The sequence below is a fragment of the Cibotium barometz genome, chromosome 18 (genome assembly GCF_041138505.1).
Source record: "Cibotium barometz isolate CiBa-2024 chromosome 18, ASM4113850v1, whole genome shotgun sequence".
Classification (NCBI taxonomy): Eukaryota; Viridiplantae; Streptophyta; class Polypodiopsida; order Cyatheales; family Cibotiaceae; genus Cibotium; species Cibotium barometz.
Window position 1 is genome coordinate 38,399,356 of NC_141063.1, and position 13,787 is coordinate 38,413,142.

General features: G+C 42.1%; 1 protein-coding gene across 2 annotated transcripts in view; it reads left to right on the forward strand.

Annotated features, from left to right (window-relative positions):
- Nucleotides 1-1,586: 1,586 nt before the first annotated feature.
- The window catches only part of LOC147629291 (ASI1-immunoprecipitated protein 3-like), a 49,650-nt gene continuing 37,449 nt past the window's right edge, over nucleotides 1,587-13,787 (forward strand). Inside the window, exons 1-2 of one of the 2 annotated variants that reach the window (XM_086812556.1) lie at nucleotides 1,587-1,722; nucleotides 1,824-2,140. In XM_086812556.1, coding sequence (XP_086668682.1) covers nucleotides 1,925-2,140 — 216 coding nt within the window. In that variant the 5' untranslated portion in view covers nucleotides 1,587-1,722; nucleotides 1,824-1,924. Of the gene's footprint in view, nucleotides 1,723-1,822; nucleotides 2,141-13,787 lie in introns of those variants that run through there. The other variant, XM_086812555.1, reaches the window with a different exon arrangement.

Here is a 13,787-nt window from a genome sequence, read left to right on the forward strand (position 1 = left end):
AAAAGTTACGCTTCTCTTAGCACACGTAGTTCGGGCATTTTTTTAAAGTGGGTTTAACTATAGTGTTTATATATATATATATATATATATATATATATATATATATATATATTTTGGTCCAAAAAAAAGACAAACAATAGTCTTAATCAGAAAGCTATAGTGGGTAGTCTGCTTAGGAGGTTAGAGAGACATTAGGCTGATCATGTATAGGGCATGATGATGTATTCTTCTCTCTTTGGAGTGTCAATACAACTCTCTTTATGCATTAAAAAAAAAGACAAATATAGGAGCTTCATATCTATTGTTGAAGGAGACCTTTTTTCTAAAAGCTAATGAGAAAAAGGACAATGTAATAGAACCTTGAAGTAAGAGATAGAAGGCATCTCAACACACACAGATGGAGAAGTTGATCGATTGAAAAGTGGTGTGTACATCAACGTGTGTACATCGACGGGCCTAAAAGTGATTTAACTTTTATAGTGCCATGATAAAGTATCTTATTGGGCTGGCAATAAGAATAATAACTATGACTAATCTACATATGACATTTTTAAAAACCCTTATTTGAGACCAATACACACACACACACACACACACACACACACACACACACACACACACACACACACATAATTGGTCCAAAAAACCCTTATTTGATCATATACAAATATAAAGATTTTCAAAACCCTCAATGAATCTTATATAGAAATGGAGAAATGAGAGCTAGGTTAGTTTTGCAACGTTTCAATTTTGTGGACGAGATGTAACATTGGTAATATCATGGAGACATGCATGCTTCTTCGACATGGTACCACATAGAGGTGAAACAAGCAAAACATTGAAAGGATGAATGCAAGAGACACAAACAAACCCATAGATATAAATAACCAACAATCGATTACCATAAAGGGAAAGAAACATACCACCATAGACAGTGGATGGATCAAATTAAAGGAAAGAAGAGATGCGCCATGCCATCCGAACGAAGCAACCATGAGCATGCCGTCAACAACCAATGGGCTCCATATATGACGAGCATACCAAGCAACCAATTATAGGCTCCCGATAGGCAAGAGGAAGGATGACAAGCACGTGATAGAAACCAACCATGAGCATGGAACCAACAACTACCATACAGAATGAGCATGCCAATAGCAGCCAATAGGCTCCCCACCACAGGCAATAGGAAGGACGAGGAGTGTGTGATGAAAACCAACAAGGCAAATGAGGGCATGCCGATCAAACACATGGAGGTGAACTCCAAATTAAACACTACTCTACTTTTATCAAACACTCGTCTCTTTGACGCAGATGCAGGAGGCTGGGGCTGGGTTGCCATGGTTGGTCTGTTTTTTCACCTTCAATAATCATATATTTTTTTGAACATATTTCTCCTCTATAGGATTTTTTAAAAATCAAAATTTGTATGGTGACACTTTTTCTCTTCTGTGTAGTAAATTGGAAGAAAATAATTTTCAAAGAAAGTATGAAGGTTGTTTTCAAAAAAAAATGGTACGAAATTACATCTATCTTGCCCAAGCAAGGTAGATTGGAACACAATACCCCCTACGTAGATTAGAATACAAGACCTCCTCCTAGAGAATGTAAAATTTATATTATAATTTGAGATAACACAGCCCTCTTAAATTCTGGACACCGGACGCTAACCTTATATAATGCGGTGCATTCTTTAAGGCCCGCAATTTGTTCGAACTGTGCATGGTAAGTTTCCTCTCTTTGCAATTTTTTTTTCATTTGGTCCGCTTTTTTTCTTCTATCCAACCAAGAATTAGGGTTTCAAGTATGATCTTTTTTTTTTTCAGGTTTTGCCGCCAGTCTGGGGTTGCAGTCTTGTGTTACATTTCAGTACAAAGGTAGGGTTACACGGTTAGGTATATAATTAGGATAACGTTGTAGACAGTCCATGGGAAAGAGGAAGTTAGCACAGCTTTCGGATTCAGAAGAGGAGGAGGACGAGAAGGCTGCGGCTGGTAAGGATGGCGGCGGCCGCGGCGGCAGTGATGATGAGTTGGCAGTTGAGCCCAAACCTTTGGGAGAAGTCATCAAGCGTGTAGGAAGGGGCAAACTGGAGAAAAGATACTACCAAGCTTTTGAACTGGATGGAAATCGTTATGAACTGGTGAGTTTTTCTTGCACAGTGCAGCATGGAGGTATTATATTGCACATTGTACCATTTGTAGTCATATTTGACTGTGAGTGCAAGCATAGCACTGAGAAAAAATTACCAATATGAAGGCACCAGCCCTAAGTGTTTGGCTAAAATAATATCTTAAAATTGCCCATGAGTGATACTACTTGGTCCCGTAGTGTCACTACACAATGAATTTGACCATCCGGAGTGCCAAGCCTTGTTTTTATGGGCCTGCAAAATTATTTATTTTTCTAGTATTCTAGAAGGTGATAATAGAGGACAAACTACACTTATATATGATTACACTTGCATTTCCTATAGCCGTATTAAAAAATTACAAATCTTTTCTCCAACAAAACGAGAATGATCTAAGCAAAGTTGTTTACTTTCACTATTTGTTATACAATGTCTAAGGTTTGGAAAATTGGGAGGATTTCCCATGTAGGTTATTAATTTTTTTTACAATGGGGTTCAAACCCATAGATTGTAAGAAACACATGTTGGGATTCTAGGCGTCCGAGAAACTTTTTCGGGACTGGATCAATGCTCATCCTCGTGAGCCTCTTCAAATGAATCGGGCTCATTTGCATCACAAAGTGTACTCATGCAAGCAACATCTACCTGTTCTCTTGCATTACGTGAACCAACCCGAGTCTTGCTACCAAGTGGAGTCGAAAGTTTGCTCTCCTATAAAGTATGGAGCAGCCAACGATGCACAACTCTAGCCTCTTCTGTTGCTGTCCGCTCTTGCTCCACTGCCTCCTCCACATTTTGAGGTGTAATGAGCTCATTCATGGGCTGATTTTGAGCAGCCAAATGCTGTCCATTAGGCAAAGTTGATGGTTGATTTGTTGTGCCATCAATTCCCAACGGGAGAAGTCCTTCAAACATGTTAAGTGGACCTGAAGGTGGCTGTTCAAAAAATTCAGTCAATGGCTGGTCTAAATTTCAAATACATCTTTGCTGTCCAAAATCCTTTGTGTGGAAGGATTAAAGAGACGGTACCCTTTACTGTCGCTGTTGTAACCCACAAATATGCACTTAGCTGTACTGTCATCAAGCTTACCTTTCAACTGGTGAGGTAAATGTGCATAAGCTATACATCCAAAAACTCTAAAGTGGTCAACTTTAGGTTTTCTTTCGTGCCAGGTCTCATATGGCGTAATGGTTTTCAATGCTTTGGTGGGGCATCTATTCAACACGTCTAGCACACATTATTGTCTCCATCCAGAATTTGTGAGGCAATCATGCATCTAGCCATTTCCATCAAAGATCTATTCTTTCTCTCAGCAACACCATTTTGCTGAGGAGAATATGGCATTGTGCATTGATGCTTTATGTCTTTTTTTGCCATAAATGCTTTGAAAGCAATGGACATGTATTTTCTCCCTCTATTTGTACGGAGGGTCTGCACGTTGCAACCTGATTGATTTTCAGCTTGTGCCACAAAATGCTGAAAACATGCAAATACATTAGATTTTGCCTTAAAGGGATACAACCAAGCAATTTTGGAGTAGTCATGATAAAAGTTACAAAGTATAGATGTTTTCCAATAGATGGTGTCTGCATAGGACCACACACATCACTGTGCACAGGCTGTAATTTGTGGACAGCCCTTGTTGATCCATCTTTCGGGAATGCATTTCCGTGCATCTTATGCAATATGCACCCTTCACATACATGTTTTGGTGGCAGCTCTACATGAGGCATATCTTGTACCATTTTATGTCTTTGCAATAGCATCAAACTGCCATAATTCACATGCCCAAACTTGGCATGCCACAATTTTGCCTCATGCATGGCAGGTATAAGAGTGGTAACCACATGAGCATCATGCTCTCTCCTGTCAAACCTGTCAAGTTGATATAACCCATGGTACAATGTGTCGGAAGTGACCAATGCATAGCCATCTTCACGGTCTTTCATTGTGCATCTGTTGCCTCAAAGTTCATTGCATATCCTCTTTTAGTAAAAGAGGAGACAGACAACAAGTTCTTCTTAATCCTTCACATACAATACATCCGGAAGACATAAGTCTGCACCATCTGCTGTTGTGAGGATCACCTCACCAACACCTTGAATTGGATACGAAGAATTGTTTGCACACGTTACCCGCTTGCTCTCAGGGGCAGCCATAAGCTTCTTAAACAAATCTCTCCGTGAGGTAATGTGTTTGGAAGCACCACTGTCAAAGTACCATGTGTTGTCTTTCATTGACACTGAGAGACATATGCTGCAATGATGTATCATAACTACAAGTAAGAAAAGTCCACTCATCCTGCACAAGATTTACTGATGCATCATCTTTCCCTGTAGGTGATGAAGAAGAATCTATAAGCATGCCGCTTTCCTTTTTCTTCTCCTTTGCAAGCCTTTTGCTGCACTCATGCAAGGAATGACTTGGCTTCTTACAGTGGTGACATTTGTCCTTTTTCTTGGGCTTGCCTGCATCATTTTTACCCTTTTGTGAAGGCTGTCCCAAATTAGCCTTTCGGTGAAAATTGTGTTTAGCTTTTCCCTTGGGCAACAAAAGCCCCATCACTGCCACGCATGCGGGAAGATTTGCTCTTCCGATTGTGCTCCTCCTGTAGAGTAACAAAACAACCAACTCTTCAAACAAGATTGGTTCCGGGTTTCGGCGCATAGAGAGAGTGAGCGATGTGTGGAAGTTCAAGTAGGTTTTTGGCAAAGATGATAGTGTCTTGGAAACCATCTCCGTTTCGGAAATGATCTCATCAATATTGAGCAACTGCTCTCGAAGATCCTGGATCTTCGTAAGATGATCAGCCATACTATCACCATCATTCATGTCCAAGTTCTCAAGCTCTTTCTTGAGAAATGCAACCCTGGCCTCATTCTTTGCTTGATACATGGTTTCAAGTACATCCCAAGCTCGCTGAGAGGTCCTGCAAGACCGCATATGTAGTATGATTGATCGCTTTACTAACAAAGCAATCAAAGCCATCGCTTGGCATCGCGAGTATCCCATCTCTTCTGCTCTTGCGAGGGAGGAGTAGGTACTGCAGCTTGTTGAGAACCACGCCAGGCGTGTTAGGTGCTATGTCAATAGGGCGTACATCTTCTCCTGACGCACGACCCCATAATCCTTTGGCCACAAGAAGATTTCGGACCATGAAACTCTAGAGGGAGTAATTGTTGCCATCCAATTTGTCCTCTTGGGACAAAACCCCGAATATATCGGTTGTATTTCTAGCCATTTGTTGAAAATCTCTTAACCAAGAGATATGCAAACACGTGCAACGAAATATGCTGTAAAAAGCACCTGCAAGCAAAATCCCAAACGCACCGGAGTGCAATGCCAAGCAATCACAAAGTCTTGTGCAAATGTTTTGTCCCCCGCCAGCTACTGTACTACAATCATATTTGTTATACCAATACATGTACTTGTTTCTGTCGTATCTGCACCAGCTGCGACTGTACCTGTTGTACAGAAGTCCTACTACTGTTGTGCTGCATTTGTTCGATTGTACGAAAGCTTGTAAGTATGCCAATACGAACAACATATACAAGAAATAAACAGCAACAAGTACGGTTGGTTTTGTTACTATCGAACAGCAAGTATAATATATGCTATGTGTAACTCACGGCGGTGCCCGCGGGACTGGGGCCTTTGACACACTTGTTGATACCATCAATGCATATTAAAACATTTAAACATGGCCACAGTCTTAACACATATGCATCATCACTTTGCATAAAACATAAAGCTGGACAAAACATCCACAAATGCTGAAAATGGAGCTTGCACGTGTGGCACCGCATAGAGGCCGGAATGGGCCGACCCTCCCCTCCCCTTGGAGTATTGGTACAGCTGGTACAGTGGCTGGAAATCATAATAAATGATTAAATACCCTTGCCTTCAGTATTTCTTTGTGATGGAAGCCTCCAAAACAGTCCCCAACAGTCGGTATTCTTCATGGGCAGCCTTCAAGAGAGAGAAAGAGAGTAGCCATCATTAGGACAGCCTGTAACGGTGGCAGAGGCTAGTGTGCAGCAAGAGAGCCTCTATTAATGCAGAGAGAGGGCTCCAATTTATAGATTTGGGCCTCCCATGAGCTAAAATGGCAAGAGAAGGCTACAATGACAAGTGGAGAGCCACACAATAGCTGAAGTGACAAGTGTGAGGCCACTTGTCTCACTTTGATCCACTTTCTAACAAGTGTCAGGCCACTTGTCTCACTTTGGTCCACTTTCTTGCCACATGTCCCAATCTAAGAGATGGGTCCTTCCATAAACTTTATCTCTAAAAATATCCCAACTGGTAGACATTCTGCCATAGACACTTTGCCAACTCTTGGTATTTGCTCAAGATGAGATGTAATGACGCGAACAGAATTTCCATCGGAGTCGGCCCAAAAATAGGAACTCTCTTAAATTTTAGGAGTGTGGTCCTTTGTATTCTAGGATAATCTCCCATTCCCAAAGCTTGTACTTTCCAAATATTTAGACATCCTAGAGTCCACCAGACCCCTTTCATACTGGGAAATGTCCAGGCTGGTGACACACTGAGTTATGCCACATATGGTATGAGTGGTGCCACATGTGAACATGGGCTAACCAAGGGCACTTTTCTCCCTTTGGGTTTTCTGTCACCATTGAGCTATCTAATGGTCCTCTTATCTTCTTGTGTGAGCTTTGGGCTCTGGATGAGCATACTCCGTAGTGGTGCTCCATCGCTAGGACTGGCACGGCGTGATTCGTAGTGCCAGGGACGGGTGGATTGCACACGGTGTATGTTTCTGGATTACCACCGCTAGGACTGGCACGGCGTGATTCGTAGTGCCAGGGACGGGTGGATTGTACACTGTGTGTGTACCTGGAATTGACTTTCCGGTGGGCCTGTTTGTGCCCGGAAATGTCAAGTATTGTGCAAGTACATGAACGGAGATTATCCTTTAACAATGTTGCTGCACTCACACGGTATGCCGGCCTATTTGGTGGAGAACTGCCAGGCACAAGGTCTATAAGATGATCCTCCGGCCGTGGTGGTGGTAGCTCCCCTGGAAGTGAATCTGTAAAGCAATCTTCATATTGTTTCAAAAATTCCAGCCTATCACATGTGAGAGAATCAAGAGAATGATCAACATGGTCTACTCTATCACGAACAAAAATCATGTACGAGCAAAGACCCTTTCTCATGGCTTTATTTATTTGTATGTGGGATACAATAGGGATAGAATTCCCTTCCACACCGGCATCAATAACATGCTCTTTGCCGCTATGCATAAATGTGATCCGGTTGGTCTTGTAAGCCTTGCGAGGATCAAGACGGGAGTGCCAAGGCTTTCCAAGCAATACATCACACCCATTTAATGGTGCAATGAGGAAGTTCTCATGGTCCAAATATCCCTGAATATGCATGCGAAGCTTGCCAATAAGGGGTGTGACCTTGACTTGCTTGCCAACAAATGCACTTCCGGCCTCAATCTCCGGTCCCATGTCATCCACACTAATGCCCAATGCTGTAGCCATTTCCAATGATATGAAGTTGTCCGTGGCACAATCATCAAACATAAATAATGCGGGTTGATCTTTGAGCTGTCCCCATGCCTTGCATACCATCCTATCCAAAGCATCATGGGCTGTCCCCCCTTGTACATCGGGCACCATATGCACATTAACCTTCATTCTGCTTAACCCAATCCCACTTCTTGCGGATGTTCTTCTTGGCATTAGGGGGTAAGAATTTGACATAGAATCTAGTTTTAAATTCAGCCCAAGTGTCCACGGGAGTGCCTGAGAGCTTTTCTGCAAGCCACCAATGAGCGGCCGTGCCCTTCAAGAACATGCTGGCATGCCTCACCTTGGACTTTTCTGAAAAATCCTCATCACTAAAAGCAATGTCAAATTGGGAAACAAATGACATAACCTTGGAAGCATCAAACTCACCATGATATGTCTCGAACTTGACGGATTTGTCCCCGGCTTTGAATTCCTTTTGCTTATGAACATGATGCTCATAATCCCCATGCGTCCTCTTGATTCCACGTTCATGTGGATCAGCCCTGGCATCCATAGATGCTCCTGCATACTTAGGTGGCATACGTGGACGTGAAGCATGTGCTGTACCTGCATGCATGTGTGTAGCCCCACCACTATCTCTTGCAGCATAAGCATAATCCGGAGAGGATGTGGAGATGGGAGCATGAAGAAATGGCTCTTCATGGGAGAGTTCAACAGGTAAAGTAGTAGTACGGGGATGTCGGTGCTCTCTAAGCCCATGAGAAACCTGCAATGATGAAGAATGAGGCTTGTAACGATCATCTCTAGAAGTAATATTACCTTCATAGGCATGGCTATGCCTCCCATGTAAGGTAGAATCACGTCGGGATGTAATGGAAGGCTCCTCTTTGTGGACAGCAGATTTCAGCTTTGGAGAGGCTATCCCAGGCATGTCCACCAATGGAGATCTCTTTATAACAAGCTCCCCATCCTGGCCCTGCAATACATCACCCTTATCCACTAAGAATGAAAGAGCTAGCTCACGAGGTTTCAGCCCTGATCCACGAGCCAAAGCTTCAAAGTCTTGAAAGACGGTTGCCTCCTTTTTCTTTGCATCTAGCACTTGTTGAATGTGTGGGTCCTCACGTAGGCTGGCCAATTCCATCTCCCTGGCATGGAGAAGCTCTCGCATACGCTGAATTTCTGCATTCATGGCACTTGGCTCTTGCTCTTGCTCCTGCATTTTCTCCTTGCCACGGGACGGCTGTCCCAACCATACATGATCACGGGCATAAGGCATCCGTCCACTTGCTTGTGTTCCACTGGAGTGCCCCTTTGAATTTGGCACTTCCCTGCTACTTGCTTGGCTAGCCATAATAAGAGTAAAGTCACTAATGGAGAGTGGTCAGGAAGCCTTTGGATCGTCTCCCAATGTAGAAAAAGGAAGATCCGAGCTCTGATACCACTGAAACGAGACCCAAGCAGGGGTCACCCCTTCCTGGACTCACCTCTTCAGTGTGGTGTCATCTATCTATGCTCAGAGTTGTTAATTACTTTTTGCTATTTTGTCTTGTGCTATTGTCTTTTAAGAGTGTATAATAGAGTGCTAACTGGAGAGGTGAGTCCAGGAAGGGGTGACCCCTGCTTGGGTCTCGTTTCATTTTCCCCCTTGGATATTAGGTGTGAAAGGACACCACATTTATTGTATTTTGATATTGTGGAGTCAACTCTCTTGCTGCACACATTCTAGGCCATCTTCTTTGTGTGAGCATCAATCACCATCTGTCTCTCTTGAGAGTGCTTGCTGTTGTGTTTCTTTGTGTGCCTCCGTTTGTGTGCAACCCTAACCTAACACTGGCAGAGCTGAAGTCGCCTCCCTTCGAGCTGCACTTTCGTCGCCAGCTCACCTTCCATCCGTTTTGCAGTTTCGACCGTCGCTCGAATTTCCGTCTGTTCTCCAATGCCGCCTGTTCTCAGCTCTGCCGCCCGTTTCAGCCTCCAAAGGGGGCGGTGCTAGTGCCGAGGACTCCACCACTTTGTGTCACGCTTGCTTTATTGCAGAAGGTAGCAGTGCAGGGTAACATTAGAGTGTAGGACACAAAGAAAAGGAATTTTTAAAATTTGTGCTTAATTGCACAATTGCAGCTACAGGACATAGAGAAATTTGGGGATCAGTGCTTGATCGCAAAATTAAAACTCATTGGTACATAGATTTTTGGGCTTTTGTGAATTATGTGCAATTGACACATAAATCAGCCCATTGGTGCTCATAAATTTGGGGATTTTGAGCATTGCAATTATCTACAGCCTTGTATTGGTACTGTTGGTACAGTTTGTATGGCAGGTATCGGACGTCAATGCACAACAAGTCCAACATGTACAGCAGGTACCATTCAGACTGGAACAGCAAGCAAAACACAAACACGTGTAGTACATACAACAGGTACAGATTTCATCCTTAGCGGCTGGTGCGTGGCACAACTGGATCGAATATAGCCGGTACAGTTTTTAGTAGGTATGATACATCAAGTACAGTACGGACAGTTGCGACAGCTTCTACTACTTTCCTGGCGATTGAAAATAAAGAAATGGTATACGAAAACGACAAAGGGCATCGCCCACAAATCCCCATTAGGAGAGTTTTCGCAACAACTAGCTGTGTGTTGATCTCCGTGAAAGAGACTTGGTCGATCAACTTTTTATTAATATCAAAAGGTTGAATTTTAGGAAAGCCCATGAATAGATGTAAGTTTCTCTCTTGGGGTTACATCTGGCGGTTACTATTTTATTACACCATTCCACGAGTCTTGTTGCCAAATAATATGTTACTTGTGATACCCAATCTCAATAGTGTCCAACCACATTAAAATGAGTGTGAACTCAAAGGCTTATAAATGGGTCCACATAAAAATGTCCCCTATAAGGTCTCTTTTTACATGTTTTGAACCTTGTAAAATGCCATAACTTCATCAACAAACAAGAACACTCTACTGGGGATAGGCAGCATGCAGTAGCAGGCGTCCCTGGCACTACCTATCCCTTTACACATCCAAGCAGGCCAAACACAAAAACACGTCATTCTCTAGGAAAAATCCTCTAATGCATTTACATGCATCCATGATTTATGTGTAGAAATCAGGGTGGATGGAGAGACACCATGATCATACTCATGATAATTGCATAAAACAAACTAGATAAGATGAAGATTAATGCTAATCACATCATTAACTAAATGGGCAGCATAATGACACAAGAGATGGGATAATGGAGGTGATGTTACCTTGCATTAGATGAGAGCCTCTTATATAGGCTGGAGTACAATGGATTAGGTTATGATTAACCCCTAAGCAAAACCCTAATTATATCTAGAAGAGAGCACCCAAAAACCTAGATTGGAGTGCAAAGGAGATCTCCTCCCACTTGCTCTAGGCACCTAGAATATGCTCCATATATTCTAATGTATGTCATAAACCATAGTCTACCAAAAAGTTCTAAGGTTAAGTGGAATAATGAACCATATGTCCTAATTCCCAATGTCACATGGTTGATTTGGTGTATTGTTTCCAACACCCTTCTCAACAAAATATCCATGGCTACTAAGATGACAATGCTAGATCTAGTTACTGTTTACAACTCTAGTTATGATGACCATCCAAGTGCTCGTAGGTCTTGCTCATGGTGGTTTACAATGCTAGAAGTCGATGACAGATGCTAGGATACTAGTTATGTTTACATTTCGCTTAGGATAGAGGGGTGACCACAAGTGGGCAGATCCTAAATGGTCTAAAAAGCCCAATCATCTTCGATGAAGTCCTCCAGTGAGGGTCCTTCCTTTTTGTTGTCGTTTATGTCTTCGCTTGAGCTGTGAGCTGTTCCTGCAAGTAGAGCTTTTTGAGATTTGTTTCTATAGAAACAGTCTTTTTCTTTGTGCCTTGGTTTTCCACAAAAGTTGACCACTATGATTACATCTTCTTCAATAGTCTTCTTGATCCCAAAATACTTTTCATGTAGTTCAGACGGGTCGGAAATGACTCCCTTGAACTCAATTTTAGCTTGAAAAATTTGATTAGGAGGTTGATTTTAGAGTTCTTTGACTGTGCTCCAAAAAGAAAATCTAGGGTATTCCAAGCCTCATTGGATGAGTCCTTTCCATCTGCTGTTTGGCATTTTTCTTTCTCATTTGTTATACCCCATAGCCCTTTTCTCAAGAGAGTAAATTTAATCTTTGTCTGCTATGTATGAAAGCTATACCCTTCAAACTTATCTACTTTATTACTAGCCATTATGATTGGGTAGGTCTTACCGCTTGGCACTAGAGACTAAAAGACAGTGTCTAAACTCTTACACAAAGTTGAGATGCAAGAGGCTAGAAACTAAAGACTCCCATCACCATAGAGATGCATATTGGAGGACAAAAACATTGAAAACCCCTGACCTCTTGCAAGATGATAGTACCATGTCCTTTTTGTTGAGGGTTTTGTTGTTTTTGACTTCTTTTCCTTTTTCTTGGGCTTCAAATGCTTTACATTTGAGGATTCATGTGATGAGGGCATGATCAACAAGGTTAATCAAGGGCAATCATTTGGAATAAATTCATTGTTTTGGGACAGCCAATATGCAGAATATTGAAATTGATGTGTTTCCACAATCCATGAGGCCAAGGGGTTAAACCACATGCATTAGCAATTCATTAAGAAGAGTTTTAGCCATAAAAACTTGGGATTAGCCATTAAAGCATCATATCCATGAGATATCCAAAGATTTACTCTCTATAAAGTCGGACAGATTCGTCCATAGAAATTGCTTGTGAAGCCCAATATCTATATAAATCTCGTCCAAGAAAGAAATCTCCATAGATATAATCCATCCCAATAAAGGGAGCCATAAACAATGTTTCCCTGAAACCATTTCAAGGCAAACAACACCACCTTTCTCCTTGCATGGCTATACAAGGGTTAGTGAACATCAAAAATACTTCATAGTAAATAGCAAAAGCACCAACTTTGCAAACTCAAAGTATACTTGCTTTTCTTTGCCAGGTTGGTCATGAAGCCAAAAGAAATATCTCCTCACCATATCCTTAAGATATCCCGAGATATATCTCCATATAGCTTGCCTATAAGCTTGATAATATAATCCACAATATCCATATGGAAAGAGTGGTAAACGTGTGCACATAAAGCCAACTCCATACTTCCAAGATAAATTATGTGAATTCATAATTCCTTAGATCAACAAGTTGTCTATTGTTCATGCTCTTGCTTCATAAGCTATGAAGCGGCTGGCCATGCTTAACAGCAATGATGGTAAGTGTGGTCCCCACTTGAGATCTTTTCTCTTTCTTATTGATAGAAGGAAGCATCCGCTTCCAAGAAAGCCTATGCTCTGATACCAATGAAACTCGCGATGCCCGGGGGACTAGGGCCTTTGACACACTTGTTGATACCATCAATGCATATTAAAACATTTAAACATGGCCATAGCCTTAACATATATCCATCATCACTGTGCATGAAACATAAAAGCTGGACAAAACATCCACAAATGCTGAAAATGGAGCTTGCACGTGTGACACCGCATAGAGGCTGGAATGGGCCGATCCCCCCCTTGGAGTATTTTATTACCCAAGGAGAATAATATCATGTACAAGCTTTGAGGGCCTTACTCGCCCCACGGGAGATGCCGGATTATCCATATACAAATGCCATAACACAGCCCAACATGAGGCAACCAAGTCCGAACACAGGTGTAGAAATGTTGAACCAACAATATAATCCATATACCTCCGTGTGGGTATTGATTCTTTCCCAAAAACCACGGGTCTTCATGCAATAGAGTTGGTACAACAAGTATAACTCTCCATTCAGCCGGTACAGTAGGTACAGTGGTTGGTAGAGCTGATACAGTGGTTGGTACAGCAGGTACAAATGTTGGTACATTAGGTACAATGATTGGTACAATAGGTACAATGGTTGGTACGTCAAGTACGAAAGCTGGTACAGTCGGTACAATGGTTGGTACAGTAGGTACAACAAGTATAAGGACTGATACAGCCATTACAGTGGTTGGTATAGTAGGTACAAGGGTTGGTACAACAAGTACAATGGCTAGAAATCATAATAAATGATTAAATACCCTTGCCTTCAGTATTTCTTCACGATGGAAGCCTCCA